Source organism: Callospermophilus lateralis, chromosome 10 (assembly GCF_048772815.1).
Source record: "Callospermophilus lateralis isolate mCalLat2 chromosome 10, mCalLat2.hap1, whole genome shotgun sequence".
In the NCBI taxonomy this organism is placed as follows: domain Eukaryota; kingdom Metazoa; phylum Chordata; class Mammalia; order Rodentia; family Sciuridae; genus Callospermophilus; species Callospermophilus lateralis.
This window is the reverse complement of record NC_135314.1, coordinates 128,548,963-128,572,628: the sequence shown is the minus strand read 5'-3', so window position 1 is coordinate 128,572,628 and position 23,666 is coordinate 128,548,963. Positions and strand designations below refer to the sequence as shown.

The window sequence follows — 23,666 nt, the reverse complement described above, 5'->3', positions numbered from 1 at the left end:
TTTGTTTTTTTTTTTTTTTTAATACCAGGAATTGAACCCAGGGGTGCTTATTAACCACTGAGCCACATCCCTAGCCCCACTTTAATTTTTTTTTTTTAAATAACTTTTGAGGCAGGGTTTTGCTAAGTTGTTTAGGGCCTTGCTAAATTGCTGAGGCTATCCTTGAACTTGGGATTCTCCTGCCTCAGTCTCCTGAGTTGCTGGGATTACAAGTGTGTGCCGCCACACCCAGCCACATATGAGTTTTTGATCATCAGGAGTTCAAGTGCCATTCAGAGAGGTTTGAGTAACTTTCTGGGATTATGAGAAACACATGTGGACTCCAATAGCAGATATATGCAAGTCAAAATGAAACTTGTATTTGATATGTTTTTCTTCTTAGGACAGACCAGAGATTTGTTTTATGAAGGGTGCTTATGAACAGGTGATTAAATACTGTACTACGTACCTCAGCAAAGGGCAGACCTTGACTCTCACCCAGCAGCAGAGAGATATGTACCAACAAGAGAAGGCACGGATGGGTTCAGCTGGTCTCAGAGGTAAGCTATTTTGACCCTGGGGTGGAAAGTTATAGCCTTCTTTTAATTGCATTTGAATTCATATTTCATATCTGAACTGTTCAGTTGATTCCAGGCATTGTCCAACTCTATTCCTTACCATTTCTGAGGTGCTTTATTTAAGTTGGTTAACTGGACCCTAAAAGATGGAAAGTCAAGAATGCAGCAAAATATGAAATTTCTGTTTCTTACAGACCTGTAGTAGTCTTTGAGTGGGTGATAGAAATTTTATTTTGAATAATTTTGATCTTGTGAGAAGGTCAAGGTAAAACAATGTTATCCTTTGATTATTTTGTCACTTTGTCTTTATTGTTAATAGAATTAAAATACTTTCGTATAAATGGAAGTCTTCGGCCTCTAATTTGTCCTTTAAACTAAGGTGAATGCTAACTTAATCCTCATCTGCTGTCTTTGTTCTCTTGCTATTCACCAGGGAGTTGAAGTAGTGCCCAGATCCTGTATATCTCCCCATCCCCCACATATGTATCTCCCTCCTGAATGTGACAAGGTGAGGGTGGGGTTCTGCTCTGCACCTTATATCAGGCCTCTTCTTTTGAAATATAGTGTAGGATCCATTGGGGAGGGATATATACCCGATTGTTACCATTCAAATAGTCATCTGACTTGTGCAGAATATAAAAGAAATTGGAAGAGTTAACTTCCTTGACAATTTTAATGAAATATGTAAGTCAAATACTTCAGTTACTCAGAGAAAGGAAAACAAGTTATGTGAAAATGTTCTTATTTGTGGTTCACTTAAGTGAAGGCATTCTTTGGCTTTAAAACATTTGGAGAAATTCATGGGACTTCTGTTTTTACAATAAGCTTATAAAACATTTAGAAAGGTATTCTGTGGGTCAGAGTGTGCACCTGCAGCATGCTGTCATGCTTTGTTCCCTGGCTTCTGCACCAGCCCTTAGGCTGCGGAGCCAGGGTTACTCCTTGTGTCCTCCTTATCGCTTGTTGCATCCTACCTAGGTTGTAGACTGTATTGTGATCATTTCAAAACCTCACGCGCTCTGTGTCAGGGAAAGAGGAAGTAGAGCTTTCTGGCTGAAAAATTGTTGTGCAGATAGATCTATTTTTATATGAAAAAAATGTTTTTAATGAAAAATAATTTTTTCTTCTTTCCCTTCCATAATGTAAAAGGCTTTGATGGCAGATCCTTGAGTTTCAAGTGATTTTTTTTTTTTTTTTTTCCCTACAGTTTTGAATCCTAAACATGCTGCTAGACCTCTGCCTCAACCCTCAAGCTTTCAGAATCCTTGAGGCCACAGCAGATTTTTCTCCCAGCATTAGTTCTGGGGCAGGAGGAACCTTTTGTCTGGTTGAACTAGGTCAGACCTAAGAGTAGTGAGATGAGACCCAAGAATTTTTTAAAAAATAAATTTAATTTAACAAGATAGTGTGCAATACTGCTGAATATTCTGGGGAAGTGGGCACAGGAGTGTTCCACACATACTAAATGTGCTCCCTTCTGAACAGTGAGCAGACTAAAACTGTTTAATGGCCCTAGCCACAGAAAACTCAAGAGTCTCTGACTTAAGGTTATATTTCTTTGCCCTCTTTGCGCCTATTTCAGCTTCCTACCAAAAGCTAGTCTGAGAGAATGGAACTGTTAGGATTTGATCCAGAATTGTAATTGTTAGATCAAGGGGTAGCTTAGGTGACTTGAGGATCACTGCAGGGAAGCCTACATAGCCAAGAAAGGTCTTTGTTGCTAAAGCTTGTGTTTCAAGAGGCAACAGTAACATCTCTGAGGGATTCCTAAGGTGGATGGGAGGGTGGGAGGTGGGGTATTGCTCCTTGGGTTACCTCTTCCTTCTGGGGCTTAGGTTACCTCTTCCTTCTGGCTCTTTTTAAATTCCCTTTGGTAAGATGCAATTATTTTTTTTTTAAAAGTGTGAGGAGCACAAAATGCAAACCTGTTTTCTTACCTCTTAATCTTCTGTGTCTTCACCTTCAGTTTGTTGGGTTTGTTTCCACCTCTTAATAAAACATTGAAACTTAAAACAAGGAAGGGGTAAGAGTTTTCTCACTCTTAAGAAAGCTTACAGCAAGAGAGTTTCAAGGTTGGTGTGAATTTAGAGAATTCAAAGTGATCTTAAAGTTATGTATCTGCTTCTGTTTCCCTTAATTTTTGCAACAAAAGTTTTTATACTTTTTTATTTTAACTAACTTTTTTGTCTGAAGGATTATGAAGGTTTGTGTATGTGCATTTTTGTGTTAAAACATTGTGAAGAAGACTAGAGTTATTAGAGGGGAAACATTCTAATCCTGCCTGGTATCTTTTCTTCATCTCTTTGTGCTCTACTTCCCTTCAATCCCTGAGATTGCCATAATATAAGACTAGAAAATATTGTAAATTTCAATTGAAATGTACTTATGTTGCGTCTTATAAAACTTTTCTTAAAATGCTTGTGGATTTAAATTTTGAAATTAGGCTATGTGTTGTTTTATGTGACAGGCATTCCACATGAAAAATGTTTAGCTACCCTTGGCTAAAGAGTAGCATTAGATCTTCATTTTTGCTAAAGATGTGAAAAAGTAATAAATACAGGGTACTAGGCTTTCCACCAGCTTCACCCCTTCATTGGGAGAACTCCAAGTTTATTTCCCTTCCCTAGGAATTGCAGATGTACAAATTGATATTCGCTGTCCCCTTCTTTTGCTACCTGCCTCTATCCTAGCATCAGGCATCGACTGTACAGCAACTCATTCTCTTCAGAGTGAAAGCCTTTGGGGTTAGGGTTAGGGGCCCACATCTGTATGAATAAGTATATTGGAAAAATACAAGTTACTTGCCTTTGATCTTGATTTTCTAGTCCTCCATACCTTCTGCTTGATTAAAAGTAGATACTTTTCATCTCTGTGAGACTTTTCAGTCTAATAATATCCCAGACACAAGCACATGCCTCTGGTCTATCAGGGTAGTTAGAAGAGGTTCCAGAATTCTGAGAGTAAGCTAAATGAAGAGTATTTGTACTCTATCTCAAATGCTCAGTGATGACAGAGAAACTAACTTAAAGTAATGATATGATGGTGTTATTTAAATACTCTTAGAGAACCACAGTTACAAATAAGAAAGACAGACTATTCTGCAAAGAGTGAAAAAATCTAAACGTTGTTATTACTGGTCTTATAACTTTATATATTAACTTTACCATTCAGGGTTTGACATACAGTTGTTACAGGCTGTGTGTAATTAATTAATACAAACTTGTTACAGGCTGTGTGTAATTAATTAATACAAACTTTTTCAGATTTTTGAATTTTTCTGGAGGTCTGTGATATGTAAAGATGAAGATACATTAGTAGCCACCATCAAAGGTGTCTGTTTAAAACTGACTTTAAAGCTTAACAAACCCATATATTCTCTAAATAATGAATTGTATCTTCTAAAGAGGTAGTAGTTTCTATGGAAAGTAGTTGCATGTGGTTGTCTGCAAAAACATTCTTCATTCTCCTTCATTTGCCTTCTCTGCTTAACAGTTCAGTAATTTATTTCTCTTAATTTTAATAACTTTTTAAAGAATCATTAAACTACAATGTTTTGGTGTGTAAAATTTTTATTTTTAAAAATGATATATCTACAGATGATATTATAATCTTAAGTGAGTTATTGTCAATTAAATTCTAATGTTTATGTGTTTTCTTTTTTGGATTTTGTTATTATTTCCTAAGTTCTTGCTTTGGCCTCTGGTCCTGAACTGGGACAGCTGACATTTCTTGGCTTGGTGGGAATCATCGACCCTCCTAGAACTGGTGTGAAAGAAGCTGTTACAACACTCATTGCCTCAGGAGTATCGATAAAAATGATTACTGGAGATTCACAGGAGACTGCAGTTGCAATTGGTATAACTAGGCTGCTTCATTTCATTTTTGATAGTTTTTCTTAAAATACTGTGGTGTATTAGATGTACAGTGTACATTAGATGTACAGTGTGTTTACATAATATTCAAATTTAAAGTTGACTTACTTTTTTGCTCTGACTTATATATATATATATAAAATTATAGGCAAAAATTGATGATAGCTTGAAAGGTGATACATTATTGAACACATATAACTGAACCAGGTGTGGTGGCACACACCTGTAATACCAGCTATTTTGGAGGCAGAGAGAGGAAGATCACAAGTTGGGGCCAGCCTGAGCAAGTTGGCAAGACCCTTTTTCCAGTATAAAATTTTATGAGGGGCTGGTGATGTAGCTTAGTGTAGAGTGCTTTCCTAATATGCTTGAAGCCCTGGCTTGTTCAATCCCCAATGTTGTCCCCCCACTTAAAAAAAAAAAAAAAAAAGTGTGTGTGTGTCTGTGTGTGTGTGAGTGCGCGCGTGTATATACATATAAAACTAAATTGTGAAATCACGTGTATTTTATTCACATACAGATACTTGATTATTTTTAACTTTGTAATCCAATTTGCTGGTAACAGTACCAGCTTAACCTAAGTATAATTTTCAAAGCAGGCTTATGCATAAGTAGGAAGAAACTAGCTTGTATTTGTTTTCATCATGTATACATAAACACACACACATAAATATATCAAATGTAAATGTTATTTAAGATTTTCTTAAGAAATGCAAGGAAAAAAAATGTAGTAGTATGAAAGTTTAACTCCCCAGAGCCTATAAACTATAATACTGATAAATTTAACAATTTACTAAATTCCATTAAAACTGATTTTTATTAATATTGTGGTGTAGGAGTTCCAAACTGTGTGTTATGTAAGAGATATCACTAGAAACAGACTATTATTGGAAGAAAACTTTTCCACAGTTGTTTTCCTTTACATGTAATTGTTACCTCAAATACACTATTATTGTGCCTGATAATGCATTCTGATATTGGTTAGAATTCAGCTGCTAGCAGAACCCTATTGTCCTAGTTCATTCTGAGGGTTTCCTAGCTTAGACAGTGAACGTTTTTTTAATTCTTGTATGTAAGTAAAAATAAAATAGACACCTACCTCAGACTTACTGTATATTCAGATAGAATTTTCTCTCCAATAGTTTGTCTTGTTATTCCTTGATATAAGTGCATTTTACACTTAAAAAGAAAGGGTGAAAAATCATATTAAGTAAGCATAGTGTTGACTAACCCATCAAACAGAAACAATTTGGTTAATAATGTATTTTTCTCTTTTAACTTTAGCAAGTCGTCTGGGATTGTATTCTAAAACTTCTCAGTCAGTCTCAGGAGAAGAAATTGATGCCATGGATGTCCAGCAGCTTTCACAAATTGTACCAAAGGTAGGCCTATCCTAAAGCCTTTTAGACTGAGAGGTCTTACTCTAAGTGTTAACCATTACCACTGTCTTAATGAAACTTTATTTATGGACAAGTGATACATGACCTACAAATTAGTTGGTTTGAATTCTGAGAAAAAAAATCTGATTGAAATAAATTTTATCATTGAATATTTATGACAATGTCATTATGAATATCATGTAAAATTATTAATTTGAGCAAGAACTGAGTTCCTCCTGAGGAAAATACTATGGAAATTAACAGTGCTTGCATTTATAAATCAGAGGATGAAAAAAGATCATTACTTTGTATTTCTTACCCTTTTGTTTTTATTTTAGTATGACCTCGCCTGTGTCTCGCGCAGGTGATGGAAATGGGGTTCCCCTCAGTGAAATGGGCTGGCTGAGAAATAAAAGCTAGGAAAACTAGAAGGATGAGAAAACCACAGGACACAGAAAGTAGTTTCAAAAGTGGTGGGGGGTGTGGTGGTTGCACAGGACTGGCAAGGCCATCAGACTGATTGAGATTCTGTACTCTGGCAGAATTAGGGACTCCCCCTTGCTTTATTTATATCAAGGGACATCAAAGGCAGGGATAAGGTTTCAAGGGCAGAGTCTTGCTTCATGGTGTCTTGCAGTCCCCAGTTTGATTGACATCTTGGCAGGTCACATTTATCTCAGGTGCTGTGTGGGATCTCTAATAGAGCTTCAGGGGGAAGTTCACCTGCATCAGACGATCAGTCCCTTTGGGGGTGCCAAGGGAGGTTCCCAATGCCAGATTTATCCCCTCATTAGGCTACTATGCTCAACATAATCCACATACCCACATACAGCCCACGGACAGCTCGTGACAGCATGTGAGAGAGAGAGAAAGAGAGAGTGTGTGTGTGTGTGTGTATTTTTATGTGGTGCTGAGGATGGAACCCAATGCCTAATGTGTGAGGCAAGCACTCTGCCACTGAGCCACAACCCCATCCAGAGTATACTTTTTAAAAACAAAATCAAGGTACTTTACATACAGTAAAATTTGCCTTTTTACAAAATATGTGGTTCTGATCTTTATGATAAATGCATGCAGTCTTGTAACCATGACCACAGGCAGGCTGTACAACAGTTTCATCAACCCGCCCAATTCTCTTTTGTCTTTCTGTAGTCAAGTGCTTCCCCTACTCCTAGCAATTGACAGTCACTAATTTGTTTCTTTTTCAGAATGTTTGAAAAATTGAATTATGATATGAGGCTTTGGAATCTGCTTCTTTCACATAGCATAGTACCTTTGAGATTTACTATGTTTGGAAATTTAAAATTATTAAAATATAATAATTTATTATTATTGACTACAATAAAAAACAGTGAATTTTTTATTAGCAGGACTCTTCCCACACCCGCTTTTCTTCCGACTTCATCTTGCATTCATGTGACTCTTATAACCAACATGCTTTTGAACTTCTACTTTTGCAGCTGATCAGATTGAATAGCTTTTCTTTTATTAATGTGACAGATAAAACAGAACTTTTGTTTTAAATCATCAGCTTATTGAGTATTCCCCACATTCTGAACTCATCTTAGTTCCTCATTTAAATATTTTTCAGCTTTACCTTTTCATCATTCTCTGGAACATTTTCCAAACTTTTCAACATGCTCTGTTCTTTTGACCTAGAGCTAATTAAAAATGAATGTGCAGATGGTTTTGCTTGATTATATATTAAGTATATCTGGAATTCTCAGTGTTTCTATTTGTGATTTCTTGGAGTATGTTCTATATTTTTCAGTGATAGAAGTTGTCATTCTCTCTGTTTTCAGATTTTGATATCAGTATTTTATATTTCTGCTGAACTATTAGCCAAGTCCCCATAGTATAATCCCAATTTGTATATTGTAGTCACTATTATTCTCTTTTGCTAGACTGAGAAACAGACATACAATCTAAACGATTATAAAAAAGGGAATTCATATATCTCCAAATTTAATCTAAGCTTGTGAGACAGTGTTGTATTTCAATTTCTAGTAATTTGTTGTGTGTTTTTATTTTGAATCGCAGGTCTTTTATTTAGTGTTTGTGTGTATCCATTGATTTTTAGTAGTTTATTCAACAAGATTGACCCATTCATTCTAGGACTTACAGAACAAATGTTACTTTGGGTGGTTTTATGGCCACATGTAAAAAACTAGATGATCTTTCTACTTTGCATTGAGATATACTTTGTCTTCTAGTGGCTAGTCTTATTTTTTGATTCCATTAAAAGCTTTGAAATGTTGAAATCTTATAATTAACTAATAGTTGTAATGGATGCATGCCAAATAAACTTATTACTATATGGAATAAATATGGCTTGGTCCAACAACTGGTGGCTTGTCATTCTTGATAACCCACAGTATCTATAAGGAAGTAATTTATAAGTTTCAAAAATTAATTATGGGGAACAAAGGCAAAATTTTGCTCTTGTACAACCAGCATATTTAAAATTAGCGTATTTTAAATATTAAAATATTTTAATATTTTGTTTAGTCTGCAGCTTTTGTTAAAATCTTTTTTGTCATGTTTTAGTGCTGTGTGCTATACAATTAATTTTGGCAATAATTAGAACTTTCACTTAGAAGATTACTACTAGTATACTTAGAGTATACATGTAGCTTAGTCTTATACCAAGAAGTTTCTAGACAGATTTTTGAACCTTTTTTTAATTTATTTACTTATTTTTGAGGTACTGGAAATTGCACCCAGGGCCTAGAACATGCTAGGCAAACTGTCTACTACTGAGCTACTTCCCTAGCTCTTTCCATCTATTTTTTTTTTTTTTTAGTTATAGATGGACACAATGCCTTTATTTTATTTATTTATTTTTATGTGGTGCTGAGGATTGAATCCCGTGCCTCACACATGCTAGGCAAGCACTCTACCACTGAGCCACAACCCTAGCCCTCCATCTTTTTTATTTTGAGAGAGGATCTTACTAAGTTGCTGAGGCTGGCCTTGAACTTGTGACCCTCCTGCCTTGGCCTCCTGAGTGGCTGGGAATATAGGCTTATCCCACTCTACCCAACTGAATTTTATTTTCAAAGAAAGAATATTCTCCAAATATGGGTTATGAGGACCGACGAATAAACAGGAATGTGATGTTGTAATTTAATAAATCTTTTTTATATTTTAGAAAATAATCTTTTGATTTTAGACTTTTATAGCCAAAGAGAAACTGTGAAGAGTTTTAAAGATGGTACTAAGATTTATTCTGTTGTTTATTTATTTATTTAATACTTATTTTTAGAACACATAATCTCTGCTTTTGTGGAGCTTAATAAATTCTAATATAAATGAAATTTTACACATATATGGGGGATAGTACTAAAGAGCAACATTGTAAGCAGGCAAGAAAGGAATAGAGGTAGGAGAGGAAGTTGGAAATTTTAAGAGCATGACTGGGGAAAGCCTCATTGAGAAGGTACTGTTGATGAAAGGGCAGCCCATGTAAGGTCTGAGGAAAGAATATTGCAGATAGAAGGAATAGGCCAGAGGCCTTGAAGTGAGTGTGCCAGGTACATGTGAGAAGCGATGAGGAGGCCAGTGTTATAGTTCAAGCCAGCAAAGATTAATGATGGAAGACGAATGAGATGAGCTGTGTATTTCATGGACTTGCAGATAAGACCATAGTGGCCTTTGTACAGAGCAGGATGAGAAGTGATTGGAGGGAGCAAAGGAGATAGTGATCTGACTTTTGTTTTAACACTTTCACTGTAGTCATTATGTTAAGAACAAATACCAGGAAGAGAGAGCAGAAATAAGAAAAATCAATTCAGAGGTATTGGCCCATCGAGTTGACAATGGATTTGGAGTAAGGTGGTTAAATTCTGGATACATTTGGCATGTGAGAAAAGGAGACGAATTAAGGACACCTCCTCAAATTCAGAGCTTTAACAATTTCAAGGATGTAATTACCATTAACAGAGAATAGGAGGGAGCAAGATTTGTAGGAAATAACAGGTGTTCAATTTTGGATATGTTTGAAATGAGACATTCAAGAAGAAATGTGGAATAAATAGGTGGATTAGTTTTATCAGTCTGGATTTCACAAGAGATGTCAAGGATGGAAATAAAATGCACATAGATAAAATCTGAAGCAGTAAGACTGGATGGGCTCCCTTATTGAGTAGGGGTTTCATAGACCTCATCAAAAGGAAAGACTGAGAAATAACTCCTTATGTGTTTCAACATTTAGACCAGAAAAGCCAGGAATCTGCATAAGAGGAACAGCCAGAAAGGCAAGAGGAAGACCAAGTGTTTGGAAGCAGTGAGTGATCAGCTTTGTAAGGATGCTGCTGAGAGGTTAAGTTAGTTGAGAAATAACCATTGGTGTTAGCAATATGATGTGGGTGAGTGGTCTTTGGTAGTCTTGAATGATGGTTTCAGTGCAGTGGTGGTGTGATAACCTGATTGAGATGGATTTAGGAGATAATGGTAGACAGGTAACTTCCTAAGGAGTTTTGCTCCAGAAATTCTTCCTTCCTATGTCAGTTTTTCCTTCATTGCTGCATCTTTACCCTCAGTATCTAAGCTTGTTGTTGTTCTTTTCATTGGAAAAAAAAAGAAAAAGAAAAGAGAAATGTAGAGATAGCAGGAATAAATGGGAAAGGACAGGATGTGGGTCGTCCCCCCTTTTATAATGGAAGGGTTAATAACATGCTTGTATACTGATGAGAAAGATTCAGCAGTGAGGGAGAAAATGGTCCTAAATAGGTAAGAAAGGACTGGTCCTAGAAGTAGATTCAGTTTATCTTTCATAAAACATGAGAAGGATAGTGCCTGGACAGATACTGGCTAGTGGGAATTGTAGAAATTTTCTTCTGACTCTGTTTTCTTTTAAGTAGGAAGTAAGGTTGTCTGTTGAGCATAAGACTGTAGATTGGAGGAATGAGGAGAGAGGACTAGTAGAACTAATCTTCTACGAGCTTATGGTATATTTTGTGGGTATTGGAATTACCATAACTTATAAATATTGAAGATAGCCACAGTGAGGCTGAAGTTGCGTGCTTAGGAACAATGAATGCCTGCAGTTAGTTGGAAGTATAAACTTCTGTGACATTTAAAACTGAGGTGTTTGTGAAGGGAGAGTGAAGGACATGCACCCATTCTAAGCTGCCCTGGTGGTAGTATTTGAGAGTGCTGTAAAGGATGGCAGTGTTGTGAAAAACCTAGGCTAAAGCAAAGTGGCAGAGTTGAGATACAGATCTTGTTGGTTGACTGATTTTGGGGCACAGTGAAAGGGTTTCAGGAAACTGGGAAAAGGGGTCAGAAAAGAAGGGATTAAATATATAGTTTGGAAGGAGAAAATCATACAGCAGTTTTGGATGTATACTGGAAGAGGATGATTATCCTAAATAAAAAGAGCGTGCAATGAAAGTAGCAAAGATAAAGACTGTTTTAGTTGTACACTGGTGTATCATGAGCAAACAGAGAAGAATTTTTTTGTTTCCTTGTCTGCAACATTCTAAGAATAAGGCTATTTTCATTATTTAGACCTAGTGTTATAAATTGAATGGCTTGTTTTGATTGTATGTTTTCCATGGTACCTTTGGTAAAGGTTGAAATGACTGTCAAATGAATGTCTTGACAAATATATGGCACATTAAGTTTGATATCTGTGGTAGATTAAGCACAGCTTAAATTAATGAGTAAAAAAGCCACCATTAGTTGTAAATGCATGAGTTATTCTAATATCTTCTTAAAAGTGAAGATTTTTAATGCATCTTATATTTTATCAGGTTGCAGTATTTTACAGAGCTAGCCCAAGACACAAGATGAAAATTATCAAGGTAGGTGTCTAAAAATCAGATTGCTTAATTTCTCTATATAAAATGCTGCTGCTTTGTTTTTTGTTATATTTGCATTACAAGGAGTATTGATAGAGCCCCAAAGTCAGAAGTATTGTAAAGCAAAACAATCATCGCTTTCAAGAGCTTGATGTGGAAACACTAACAAAGAATTTTATTGGGAAGATGTGGAAGAAAACTCTATGAAATATTTGCAAATGCGGCCATCTTTAAACAGTTAAATAGTGTAACAGTATATTCTGACAGAGGTCCATAGCCAAATCATTCCAATGTGAATGATGATAATTAGTTAAAAACTGAATAAATATAAGAAAAAAACATTATAAGAGTGTGAACAGTATTTAAAATGCTATGGTTACTTAGATTAAACCATCAAATGTAGCCATGCATTGCTTAATAATAGGGCTGTGTTCTAGAAATGTATTATTAAAATGAATCCCCCCGGCACTGTTTGAATATCATGAGTATAATTAAACTTAGATGGTGTAGGCCAGAGCATGGCTTTTTTTTTTGATACCATGGATTGAACCTAGGGTCACTTAACCACTGAGGCACATTCTAGCTCTTTTTTTTTGGTGTTTTATTTAGAGACAGGGTCTTGCTGATTTGCTGATTTAGGGTCTCTCTAAGTTGCTGAGGCTGGCTTTGAACTTGCAATCCTTCTGTCTCAGCCTCCTGAGCTGCTGAGATTACAGGAGTGCACCACCCTGCCAGGCTCAGCATGTCCTCTTAATGCAGTCAAGAGATGTGTTAAACACAGGGGTGTGACACACCAAACTTGTTTTTTTTTTTTTTTTTTTTTTTTAAGTAGTAGTATCCTCTAAAATAGTGATTGAAAGTATAGTAAATGTATAAACCAGTCATTTATTGTTATTATCAGGTATAGTGTTGTAAATTATATGCTGTATTTTTTATATAACTGTCAGCACAGGTTTATATTAGCTTTACCATAAACATGAATAATGTGTTGTGCAACAATATTATGAGGACTTAGATGCTAATAGTCATTACAAGTTCTTCAGCTCCATCCACTATGGTATATGTGAATATTATATAGCACGTTTTTATATATAAAAGTAACTGTCAGAGTATTCAATGGACTTAATTTATTAATGATGATAGACAGCTATTATATATAGTTTTTCAGTTTTAGCACTTTTGACATTTGGACTAGATAATTCTTGGTTGTGAGGGGCTGTCTTGTGTATTGTAGAATGTTTCACAGTATTCTCAGCTGCTACTGGCTAGGTGGCATCCCCCAAACCAAGACAATCAAAAATACCTTCAAATATTGTTAGATTTCCTTGAGGAGACAAAATTGTCTCTTGCTGAGAATCATATATAGTTCATCTACTTAGATATAGTTCTCACAAATGGAAATATTAATAACAACTTTTCCTAAGCTTTATTCTATTAAAAACTTCACATATTTAAGCTTATTGAAAAATGGATTGATTGGATTATTTCTGTAAAAGAATAGTTGAGAGTGCTTGTTTAGCTCATTATTGTATGGAAACAACTTTATCATCAGGATTCTTCCTTCCACTCTGTTCCTGTTCCTCTTTAGTCTCTACAGAAGAATGGGTCGGTTGTGGCCATGACAGGAGATGGAGTAAATGATGCAGTTGCTCTGAAGGCTGCAGATATTGGAGTTGCAATGGGCCAGACTGGGACAGATGTTTGCAAAGAGGCAGCCGATATGATCCTGGTGGATGATGATTTCCAAACCATAATGTAAGCTTCGTTTCAGTGAATGCATATAAGAGAATCTTTTTCTGTTCTTTTTTACATCTTATCCACGATAATTCAACTGGAAAAGAATTAGTATTTAAACATTGACCAAGTTTCTAATTTCTAGACCAAATCATGTTTCTAGATAAATCATGTTTTCTGGCCTAATGTGTAGTTCTAGAGAAAATGATTTGTATGGATTAAACAGACATAATAAATGGTTAGTCCTTATCTTTTAAGAAAGTGAGTGCCAGTGAAGTGTCACATTGTTCTGGGCACTAAAAACAATGGTACAACAGTGAACCTTCATTAGGGGCCTTTATTTTAGTTAAATTCAAGGTTCTTAGAAATGTGCATATACATGATCTTACAGTAAGTATTAAAAATTATAAAATTCATACCCGTACTTATTTCCTTATAACAGTAGTTGTTCATGTTGTTCTCATTTCATGACATAATTTGTTAAATTTGAATAGTTTTGTTTCATCCATAGTTTCCAATTGATTTAAGACTGCAGTTTAATACCCTCTGGAGTCAGTTTCACAGTGGTTAGGTGGAGATCATGTTAATCTTAACCTCTTAGATGACCGAACCTTGCTCATTTCAGTGTCAAATTATAAGTCCCTGTCCCAGGATGCTTTATTACCCAATAGTATCCTAAAGTGATGTACTTGAGAATGGGAGTTCAGAACTCAGAGCATTGCCAATCTCTTTATAAAGATTTTTTTTTTCCCCTCTCTCCCTGCTTAGAGTTATATAAAAATCTGGGAAGAAAGGAGTTGTTTTAAAAAAAATACCTATTTTCCTGGATTGAGCCAAATGAAAGAATTTATGAGTTTTTGTAAATTAATGTTCTTTAATTCCTCTGTAGTGTGTAGCATATATACTTGTGTGTAGGAACAACAGATAGCTTAAATTCCATAATTCTTACATAGCTCATTGATGTTTAATTCCTGATATATATTAATAATAAAAATGAGCTTAGAGACATAGAGATGATTATCATTTTAGTATTTTAAATGTATAACATTATGTGTAGAGGCAGTTTATTATTTTAATGTTCAAATGTCTTATAAGATTTATTAAAATTAATAAGAAATATAATGAAGTTAGCTTAGATCTCAGCATGTTTGATTTTAGTTCATTGGTAAAATAAATGTTTCCATATTCTAATCTTAATTATGTAAAGAAAATATTAGATTTTTTGTCTTTTATTTATTTGTTTTTGGTAATAGAGATTGAACACAGGGGTATTTTACCACTGAGTTACATCTTCAGCCCTTTATGTTTTGAGACAGGGGTCTTGCTAAATTGCTTAGGGCATCACTGAGTTGCTGAGGCTGGTTTGGAACTTGGAATCCCAAGTTGTTTGGATTGCAGGTGTGTGCCACCATGCCTGGCTTAATAATTTATTTTTTAAATTGATTCTTTTAAATTTAAAAATTGATATTTTTAAATTGATATTTTTAAAATTGTAGTAGGTATTGAAAATCATTTATAGAGATGACTTAAAAGCATGCAAGAGAATATGTAAACATATGCAAATACTGTGAAATTTCATATAGGGAATGGGAATTTTTATATATTAGTTGGAAATTTATTCTCAAAATAGCTTCACAGTTTTTTAGTACAGATGTAGCTTTATTTTTATATGAAGTTTTTCATTTTCTCTTTACTTTTAATATTTCAGGTCTGCAATTGAAGAGGGTAAAGGAATTTATAACAACATAAAAAATTTTGTTAGATTTCAACTAAGCACGTAAGTTTGCAAGATATTTGTAACCATGGGTCTTCTAGATAATTTATAGGAAAGTAGAACATACCTAGAAACTTCTGTGTATTTCTGTAGGGTTTTTGTAAGTAAGTTTTCTAAAGAGAGAATTAACTATACAGAAATGGCATGCTAAGTGGACTCTAAATATGATAATTAAATGTTTCTGTCATCATCAAAATATTTTGTTAACCCATTTTATCTGCAGTTTCCACATTTGTGGATTCAAGTATGTATAGAAAATATTTGGAAAAAAAATTGTGTACTGAAAATCTACAGACTTTCCTCTTTGTTTTTATACTGGAAATAATATAGTACAACAAAAATTTATATAGCATTACATTGTAGTAGGTATTGAAAATCATCTAGAGATGACTTAAAGCATGCAAGAGAATATGTAAAACTATGTGCAAATACTGTGAAATTTTATATAGGGAATGGGAATTTGGTATTTCAGGGATTTCTAGAAACAACCCCCCATGGATACTGAGGAATTTGTTTAATAACTTCTGAAATATAAGGAGTGGAATGGGTCATATCTCAGTGTTTCTTCTTAGGGGTTTTTTTTTTTTTTTCAAAAAATAGTAGTGGTTTTCTGTAGCCAAAAAGAAAACAGTTGAATATTGGTGAAACTGTTACATAGATTTAAAAAATTTCCCCTCTTTGCTGTTGTTAAACATATTTTTCTAAATAATGTTAGATTTTAAAAGTTCACATGAATGAAGCATAGGTTACTTCTTTTAAAATTACAGTAGTAACATAAGCTTTTTGAATGGTAGAAAATAAATATTACCACAAATTCAATAGGAAATTTACTCTGCTGACAGATTAAATGACTCTCTTTTTCAACAGGAGTATAGCAGCATTAACTTTAATCTCATTGGCTACATTAATGAACTTTCCTAATCCTCTCAATGCAATGCAGATTTTGTGGATCAATATTATTATGGATGGACCCCCAGCTCAGAGGTAAGGTTTTTCGTGCTTGAACTAGAAAGATACGGAAATTGTGATGCCCTGATGTAAAATTTTATTATGAATAATGTTGGAAATTTGCAGTAGCATATAAATTGTGTGATATGTGCATATTATTTATTCTCTTTGACTGTTTATTCATGCAGTATGGATCTGAAGCTTTATGCTATGTCACACATATGCTTTGGTTGAAAACATATCAGAGAATAGATGCAGACCCTGTCCTGTAGTAAGCTTTTTTATTGCTAAGAATGGAATGGAATGGAAAAATGTCTGAGTTTGGCATCATTACCTAGGTTCTGTGTCAATACTAGAAACTTGGAAAGTATTGAAAGATTAGAGTATCTATTTTATTTTATAATAATGGGGTAGTGGAGTGATATGTAACATTAACCATTGCAATCTATCATCCTAGTCAAAACTCCATTTATGAAAGCTATTGCAAAGCTCTCTTAGTAGATCATACATTTGAAATAAATAAATTTACATGTAAATGAAATTGTGCAGTTTTTTTGAAAGCCGATTGTCATTTGTTTATCAAACTGTACCAGATATGTAAGTGTAAAAGAGGAGAGAAATAGTGATAAAATCAATGATTGAGTTTTGTTTTGTTTTTGAGAGGGGGTTGTTATGTTGATCTTGCTATCCATAAACACTTGCGCTCAAGGAATCCTCATGTCAGGCCCGCCTTACATGGGGCTATAGGTGTTTGCTGATACAACTAGCAGTGGTTATTTTTGTCTAGATAATAGATAATTTTTTATTTTTCTTTTTTTAAAAAATATTTATTTATTTTTAGTTGTTGTTGGGTACAATACCTTTATTTATTCATTTTTATGTGGTGCTGAGAATTGAACCCAGGGCCTTACACATGATAGGTGAGTGCTGTATCTCTGAGCCACAATCCCAGCCCCTAAGTTTTTCTTAAGGCATTTAGATTTCTGTATAATTAAATTTAGTTAGTTTTAAAAGAACAAATTGAGGCCTTAACACTTAAAGTAATTCATTTTTCTGTTTGCTTTTAAGTCTTGGAGTAGAACCAGTGGATAAAGATGTCATTCGTAAACCTCCTCGCAACTGGAAGGACAGCATTTTGACTAAAAATTTGATACTTAAAATACTTGTTTCATCAGTAATTATTGTTTGTGGGACTTTATTTGTCTTCTGGCGTGAGGTATATTCACTGGATAAGTAGCTATATTATGCATTTTGTATGATAGGATTCTTATTATTTTGGTATGTTATGTAGAAAGCTGGTGAGTTAAGAGACCTTTTTGAAAAAGTATGATAAAAGCATTTTAAGATTTGATTTCATTCTCTGGCTTAATAAAATTGTTGGCTTAGGACTTGAAATCATTTAAACTTGCAGAGCCATATGACACAATAAAAGTTAATACATGCAAATTTGAGCAGTAAAAAATCTGAGCCTTTTATAGCTTCTTTATTGTAATTAAATAATAAATGTTTTAATACTCAATATATAGTTCATGAAAAAAATTTTTTTTTACTTTTAATTATCTAGACTATAATTGTTCACTGGCTATTGGAAATTAAAGTAACTTGGATGTTTCACATCTTAGACTAAAGCTACTTATCATAATGGAAGGAAAATATTAACGTTTTGAAAGCATATATGGTCATTTGATTTAGCATTGAGAGTCATTTTGTTTTTTTCCTCTTGACAGTTGCGAGACAATGTTATCACACCTCGAGACACAACAATGACGTTCACATGCTTTGTGTTTTTTGACATGTTTAATGCACTAAGTTCCAGATCTCAGGTATGCGTCATTGATCTTAGCTGATTGGCCCAACTGAGTAGAGCTTCTTTTCTTACTGAGTGAGGCAAGGAGTATGGGCTTTTAGCTTTGCTTGGTTTTGTAGCCACAGATTACAGCCCCAGATACAGCCTTCTTACTAACTTGTGCCATTGGTGAACAATAAGGTTGAAGCATTTGGGGAATTAAGCCTTACCTTTAACTCAAAGATCAAAGCAAATCACAGATGTGTGTCTTTCTTCCTTTCTCTTATAAGTTGTAGCTATAAATAGATTCAGGTTAATATTATCTCAACATAGGACAAACCTCATAGACTCTGCTAAAATGATATGTCTTTCATATGCAGTAAGGACAAGAACAATTTGATTGCCTCACTCTGTCAGTGAGTCTAAGTTTAGCATACTTAATTTTGCTTTCCTTTACAAGTCTTACAGTAGGTGTGATTGCTGCTTTTTGGTCTTAAAGTGTTTTAATAGAATATAATAGGTTAGAACCTTAAGGATACTTTTTTAGAGCATATTGTTCTTGAGAACTAGTTCTATTTGAGGCATTGACTATTTGTTTTAACTTAAAGCACTTTATATATCCTTAACTGTATCTGTTACTATTTGCCATACTAGAACTTTGTAAGAATGGTGGATTATCACTAATTTTGAGACTGTTATGAATAAGCCTTAGTATTTGTGTTTTTGTTTTATGAAAGACAGTTTTACTTTTTCTATATATACATTACTAGGTCAATTCTTCAAGATTTTACATTATCTCCTGCAGTGAATGGATAGGAAAGACTTAGCAAAATATAAATTTTATTAGTGCTTTGGGATGCTGATCCTTTCTTTTTATGGTCTCATTTATATAGTCTCACTCTTGTTAAGCAAGCCCTTTTTTGATAAATAAAAGTTTGCTTTAAAATTTACTTTTCTTCTCCCTGAATTATTCCAAAGTAATAGATAGAATTAAGAGATTTTTTTGGTATTGGTAATATAGAATTCAGAGGTAATAAATGATACTAATTATTAAAAATTGAAATTAAGTATGAAAACAAAGAAATTATTTGTATGAACAAAGAGTAATAATTGAACTCTCTGCTCTTCCAACAGACCAAATCTGTGTTTGAGATTGGACTCTGCAGTAATAAAATGTTTTGCTATGCAGTTCTTGGATCCATTATGGGACAATTACTAGTTATTTACTTCCCTCCACTTCAGAAGGTTTTTCAGACGGAGAGCCTAAGTATTCTGGGTAAAAGATGTTATCTTTATATATTTTAGGTGAATTATATTTTACAATGATTGTGCTAATAATTCTTTTAAGATAGTGAAATGTGAAAGATAACTGACATGACCTGGAAAAAAGGAGTGCTTCTTTTTTCATTTGGGGAAGTTCAAGGGAGTTATTCTCCTAACTCTAGGGATAAATTTACATTTTTTCCTTTTAATTTATGGTAATGCAGGTTAAACCCAGGGCTTTAAGCATTGCAGGCAAAAACTCTAACATTGAGCTACATCCTTAGGCCTTATTTTATTTCGAGATAGAATCTTACTTTGTTTCCCAGGCTAGCCTTGAACTTGTGATCCTTTTGCCTAAGCCTCCTGAGTCGCTAGGATTATAGGTGTGCACCACTGTGTCTGACCTGTTTTTTTCTTTTTTACAGATTATTAATTGTTATAAAATCATATTTAATGATTCTGAAATACAGCAAACCAAAACATAAAGTAGTTAGCCTGGCACTGTGGTGTACTCCTATAATCCCAGCGGCTCTGGAGGCTTAGGCAGGAGGATCACAAGTTCAAAGCCAGCCTGAACAATCTAGTGAAGGCCCAAAGCAACTTAGTGAGACCCTGTCTCCAAGAAACAAAGGGGTGGGTGGGTGGAGTGGCTCAGGTTGTGTCTCAGTAGTTAAGCAAATTCCTGGTATCCAAAAAAAATAATTATAGTTTATAACTTTTTCCCATCTTATAAGAAGAAAGAACTAGATGTAATGTCAGTAAAAACAAATTGTTTTTGTTTAAAATTCTAATTTTTGATAACTGATCTTGTTATTTTTGTTCATTCTTATTTCATGAAATATCAGTTTGGTCCTGAAAGCATAAAGTTTTATAATTCTATGAATTACACTTATTTTTTCATATACCATGCGTTAAACATGAACTACAGAACGTTTCAAAAATTCATTTTCTTGAGACTGGGGTTGTGGCTTAGGGTAGAGGGCTCTCCTAACACATGTATTTGATCCTTAGCACCACTAAAAATAAATAAAGTCATTTGTCCATCTATAACTAAAAACAGATATTAAAATTTTTAAAAAAATTTATTTTCCTGGGCTGGGATTGTTGCTTAGTGGTAGAGCACTTAACTAGCTTGTGTAAGGCACTGGGTTTGGTCCTCAATACCACATAAAAATAAACAAAATAAAGGTATTGTGTCCATCTACTAACTGAAAAAAATATTTTAAAAATTCATTTTTTCTATGTAAGTTTGAGGAATAAAGAATAATGGGAATGCTATCTTTAATTCTTGGGTTTTAAAGTTAATTTGAAAAGTTATAATATCTCACTTTATTTTTTGGTGTAAGTTAACGTTTACTTTAAAATTGAACTTTTTAAATTTCATTACTTTAATTTCATATCCAAATTGCTTCCTTTAAAAACTGTTTTAAGCATTTTTAAAAACAATTAAAAAGAATTGAGATAGTGTGGATACTATTGGAATAGTCTTTTAGGCTTTGAAGTTGAACATATTGCTGCAGAATATTTAATTTTCAGATAGATATTTTCAGTCAAATTGGTTACTACTTCTTGAGTAGTACTTTTTAAAAGGATGGTGAGGGTAATGATATTTTCTTCATGAAATAATTGTGAAAAATATATTTTTAAAACTGTGGTAAAATGCTAGAAAAATGTAAGCTGCTAGCTTTGTGACTATAAGTGTCAAAGATTTGTAAAACCCACCTTATTTTCTCTTGCAGATCTGTTGTTTCTTTTGGGTCTCACCTCTTCAGTGTGCATAGTGTCAGAAATTATAAAGAAGGTTGAAAGGAGCAGGGAAAAGATCCAGAAGCATGTTAGTTCGACATCGTCGTCTTTTCTTGAAGTATGATGCATATTGCATTCTTTTATTTGCAAACTAGGAATTGCAGTCTGAGGATCATTTAGAAGGGCAAGTTCAAGAGGATAATGAAGATTTGAGAACTTTTAAACTTTTCATTGACTAAAATGAACATTAATGTTAAAGACTTGATTTGAAACTTTATCCTGCTGGCAGTCCCAAATGAAATTATGCAACTTTGATAACATATTCCTTGATTTAAATTGGCTTTTGCAATTGAGTGAGATTTTATAAAGCATATGGGGCAGTAACTTAATTTAAAAAAAGAGGAAAAACATAAACCACCTTCTGCACTTAAACAAGTCTAACGTACAAATACACTATCTATCTTAGATAGATATAAATATTTTTTTTATTTTTAAATATTGTACTATTTATGGTGGTGGGGCTTTCTTACTAATACACAAATAAATTTAATCATTTCAAAAGGCATTCTATTTGATTTAGAAGTCGATTCCCGGGAGTGCCATATTTCAGCTACTGTATGTCCTTTTTCCTGCAACGTAAGCAGCTCAGATACCTTGTGCTACCATTTTTGTATTTCAGGTTTTTTGCACAGGATGTGACCACTGTCAGATCACTGTTCTTTTCTTTCTTTTTGTGATTGAAAAGCATATACTGCAATTTGAAGTAAATGTTTGCTTTTCTTAGTGTAAATGGTTGCTGCTTTGTTTTTTAAATTAAGGTGTAAGTCTTTGGTTTAGCAGAATTAATGCAAGGCTATCAAGTGGCATTCTGGTTATAGTAACAGTATCTATAGTTGAAATAGTCAAAAACATTTGGGAGTGGAATGAAATTTATAATGAATTTTATTAACATGTCTCCTTTTTGAGTTAAATACAAATATATACTTTGTCAAATATCATCATCCTCTAAATATAAATCTAATTCAGCTGAATAACTGAATTTTATTATTTTTACTATTTTGTATGTGTATTTTTAAGTACATTTCTTAGGAAGTATAGACTACTATAGTAAAAGAATAAAAAGTCCCAACCTGGTAGATGGTTTATGAACTAGGGCATTCAGGGAAGATCCCGTGCTGGCTTGCTCTTCATACATCTTCTAGGCAGCTTCTTTGGCATTGGTTGTAGCACAATCCTAAATCTGTCCCTTCTACTTCTACCATTTGTTTTCTATCTTCTTTTTGTTTCACTGGCTTGCTAGAGAAGCAGATGTATCTTCTTTGCATAATGCCATCAGATTTTATAAAAGCTTGATAGGTGTAACTAATTTTGTTTTGAATGTGTAGCAAATTTGGGCCAAAAATTCAAAAACCAGATATCCATTCTCCTGTTGAATATTTCTCTGTATAAAGAGAAATGGCTTCAGATTCTTACAGGTTTAATTCTTCTTGAAGTTAGTGAATTCTGTATTTTGTAAACTGTCAGAATAAACCATTCTCAAGCTTTTATTCAATTTTAAATTGCAAGTGTTAGTTTCGAAATACTGTCATTGATAGGGAAAATATCCATTATTTGAGCCCTTAATTCCGAAAAGTAAGCACGAGGAGATGAGTTGTGTGCATTCTTTTTCTTTACTCTTTCAGGCTGAATGTTCAAATGTATATTATTCTCTCTCATTAGCTGGAACATCAAAACCATTGTTTAGTCAACTCTCTCTTTAGCGATTTGATATCTAATTCCTAAATTTTGTAATGATTTTTATTCTCTGTTACAAAGACATAAAGTACATGTTAAGTGCACATCGTCTTTTGTTTTGCATTTTAGGTTCAGAATATGACATGTATCAAATTAATGTGCCAGTCTTTTCATTTGGATTTTGATCTATAAAAATAAAAGGATTTTTATCATAAGTTAATCATCTCCTAATTAACACTTTTAGCATTAAGATAATCTAGATGCTGAAGATATGGAAATACTTTGATTTCAAAGGAAGTAAAATATATGGTGCAGATCCAATTTTTTTTGTTATATGTTAATCTAAACTAGCATGCATGATTTAAATGTGTTAATATTGAAATTTTTAATTTTTGCCCTAATTTCTAGTCCTAGAACTCTTAGAGTATTGATAAAATTTGATTATTTTTCATCGTTAGACTACTTTATGCAGTTTTTGACCCTGTAGTGACTAAACATCAGAGAAGAAAAGAATTTGAAATAGAAGTAATATACCGATGAGGTAGATAATTCTCAAATGATAAAAACTGGCCACAAAAAAAATAAGGCTGATCACATCTATGCTGGGCATTGCATAGCCCAGAAATGAAACAAAAACGAAACTACACATCTCAAAGACTTTCCCCTCTCCAATTCAGCCTTTATTTAATAGCATTAAACTACCTGTACAGGGATGACATGTTTTTAATCTTTCATATCCACACATGGTATATCTATTCAATTATAATTTTTTTGATCTCTTTCACATAGTGTATAAGTGAGCATTGGCCACATGTAAACTAGTTGTTTTGCTGAAATGAATAGGTAATATACAATGAACATCATTTTTAAGTACCTTAATTAGGTTTACCCTTCTTTCTGCCTTTGCTGGTTGGCAGTTGATATGCAATGTACTTCCATATGTGATTCACCCAAGAAGTTAGGTGGATGAATTTATTATTTTTTTATGAAACATTTATTTAGTATCTGAGTCTACCAGGAGTGGAGAAATAATGGCATCCCTGCTCTTCAGAAGCTCATGGACAAAGAT

At 33.7% G+C, this 23,666-nt stretch overlaps 1 protein-coding gene across 5 annotated transcripts in view; it reads left to right on the top strand.

Annotated features, from left to right (window-relative positions):
* Window positions 1-23,666, top strand: part of Atp2c1 (ATPase secretory pathway Ca2+ transporting 1) — a 133,224-nt gene that overhangs the window by 97,518 nt on the left and 12,040 nt on the right. For all 5 annotated transcript variants that reach the window (XM_076868266.2, XM_076868269.2, XM_076868267.2 and 2 more), the window contains 11 exons: window positions 383-539; window positions 4,242-4,412; window positions 5,714-5,811; window positions 11,565-11,615; window positions 13,201-13,367; window positions 15,055-15,123; window positions 15,988-16,104; window positions 17,137-17,284; window positions 17,796-17,891; window positions 18,989-19,130; window positions 20,857-20,981. In XM_076868266.2, the coding sequence (XP_076724381.1) occupies window positions 383-539; window positions 4,242-4,412; window positions 5,714-5,811; window positions 11,565-11,615; window positions 13,201-13,367; window positions 15,055-15,123; window positions 15,988-16,104; window positions 17,137-17,284; window positions 17,796-17,891; window positions 18,989-19,130; window positions 20,857-20,981 (1,341 nt within the window). The remainder of the gene's footprint in view (window positions 1-382; window positions 540-4,241; window positions 4,413-5,713; window positions 5,812-11,564; window positions 11,616-13,200; window positions 13,368-15,054; window positions 15,124-15,987; window positions 16,105-17,136; window positions 17,285-17,795; window positions 17,892-18,988; window positions 19,131-20,856; window positions 20,982-23,666) is intronic.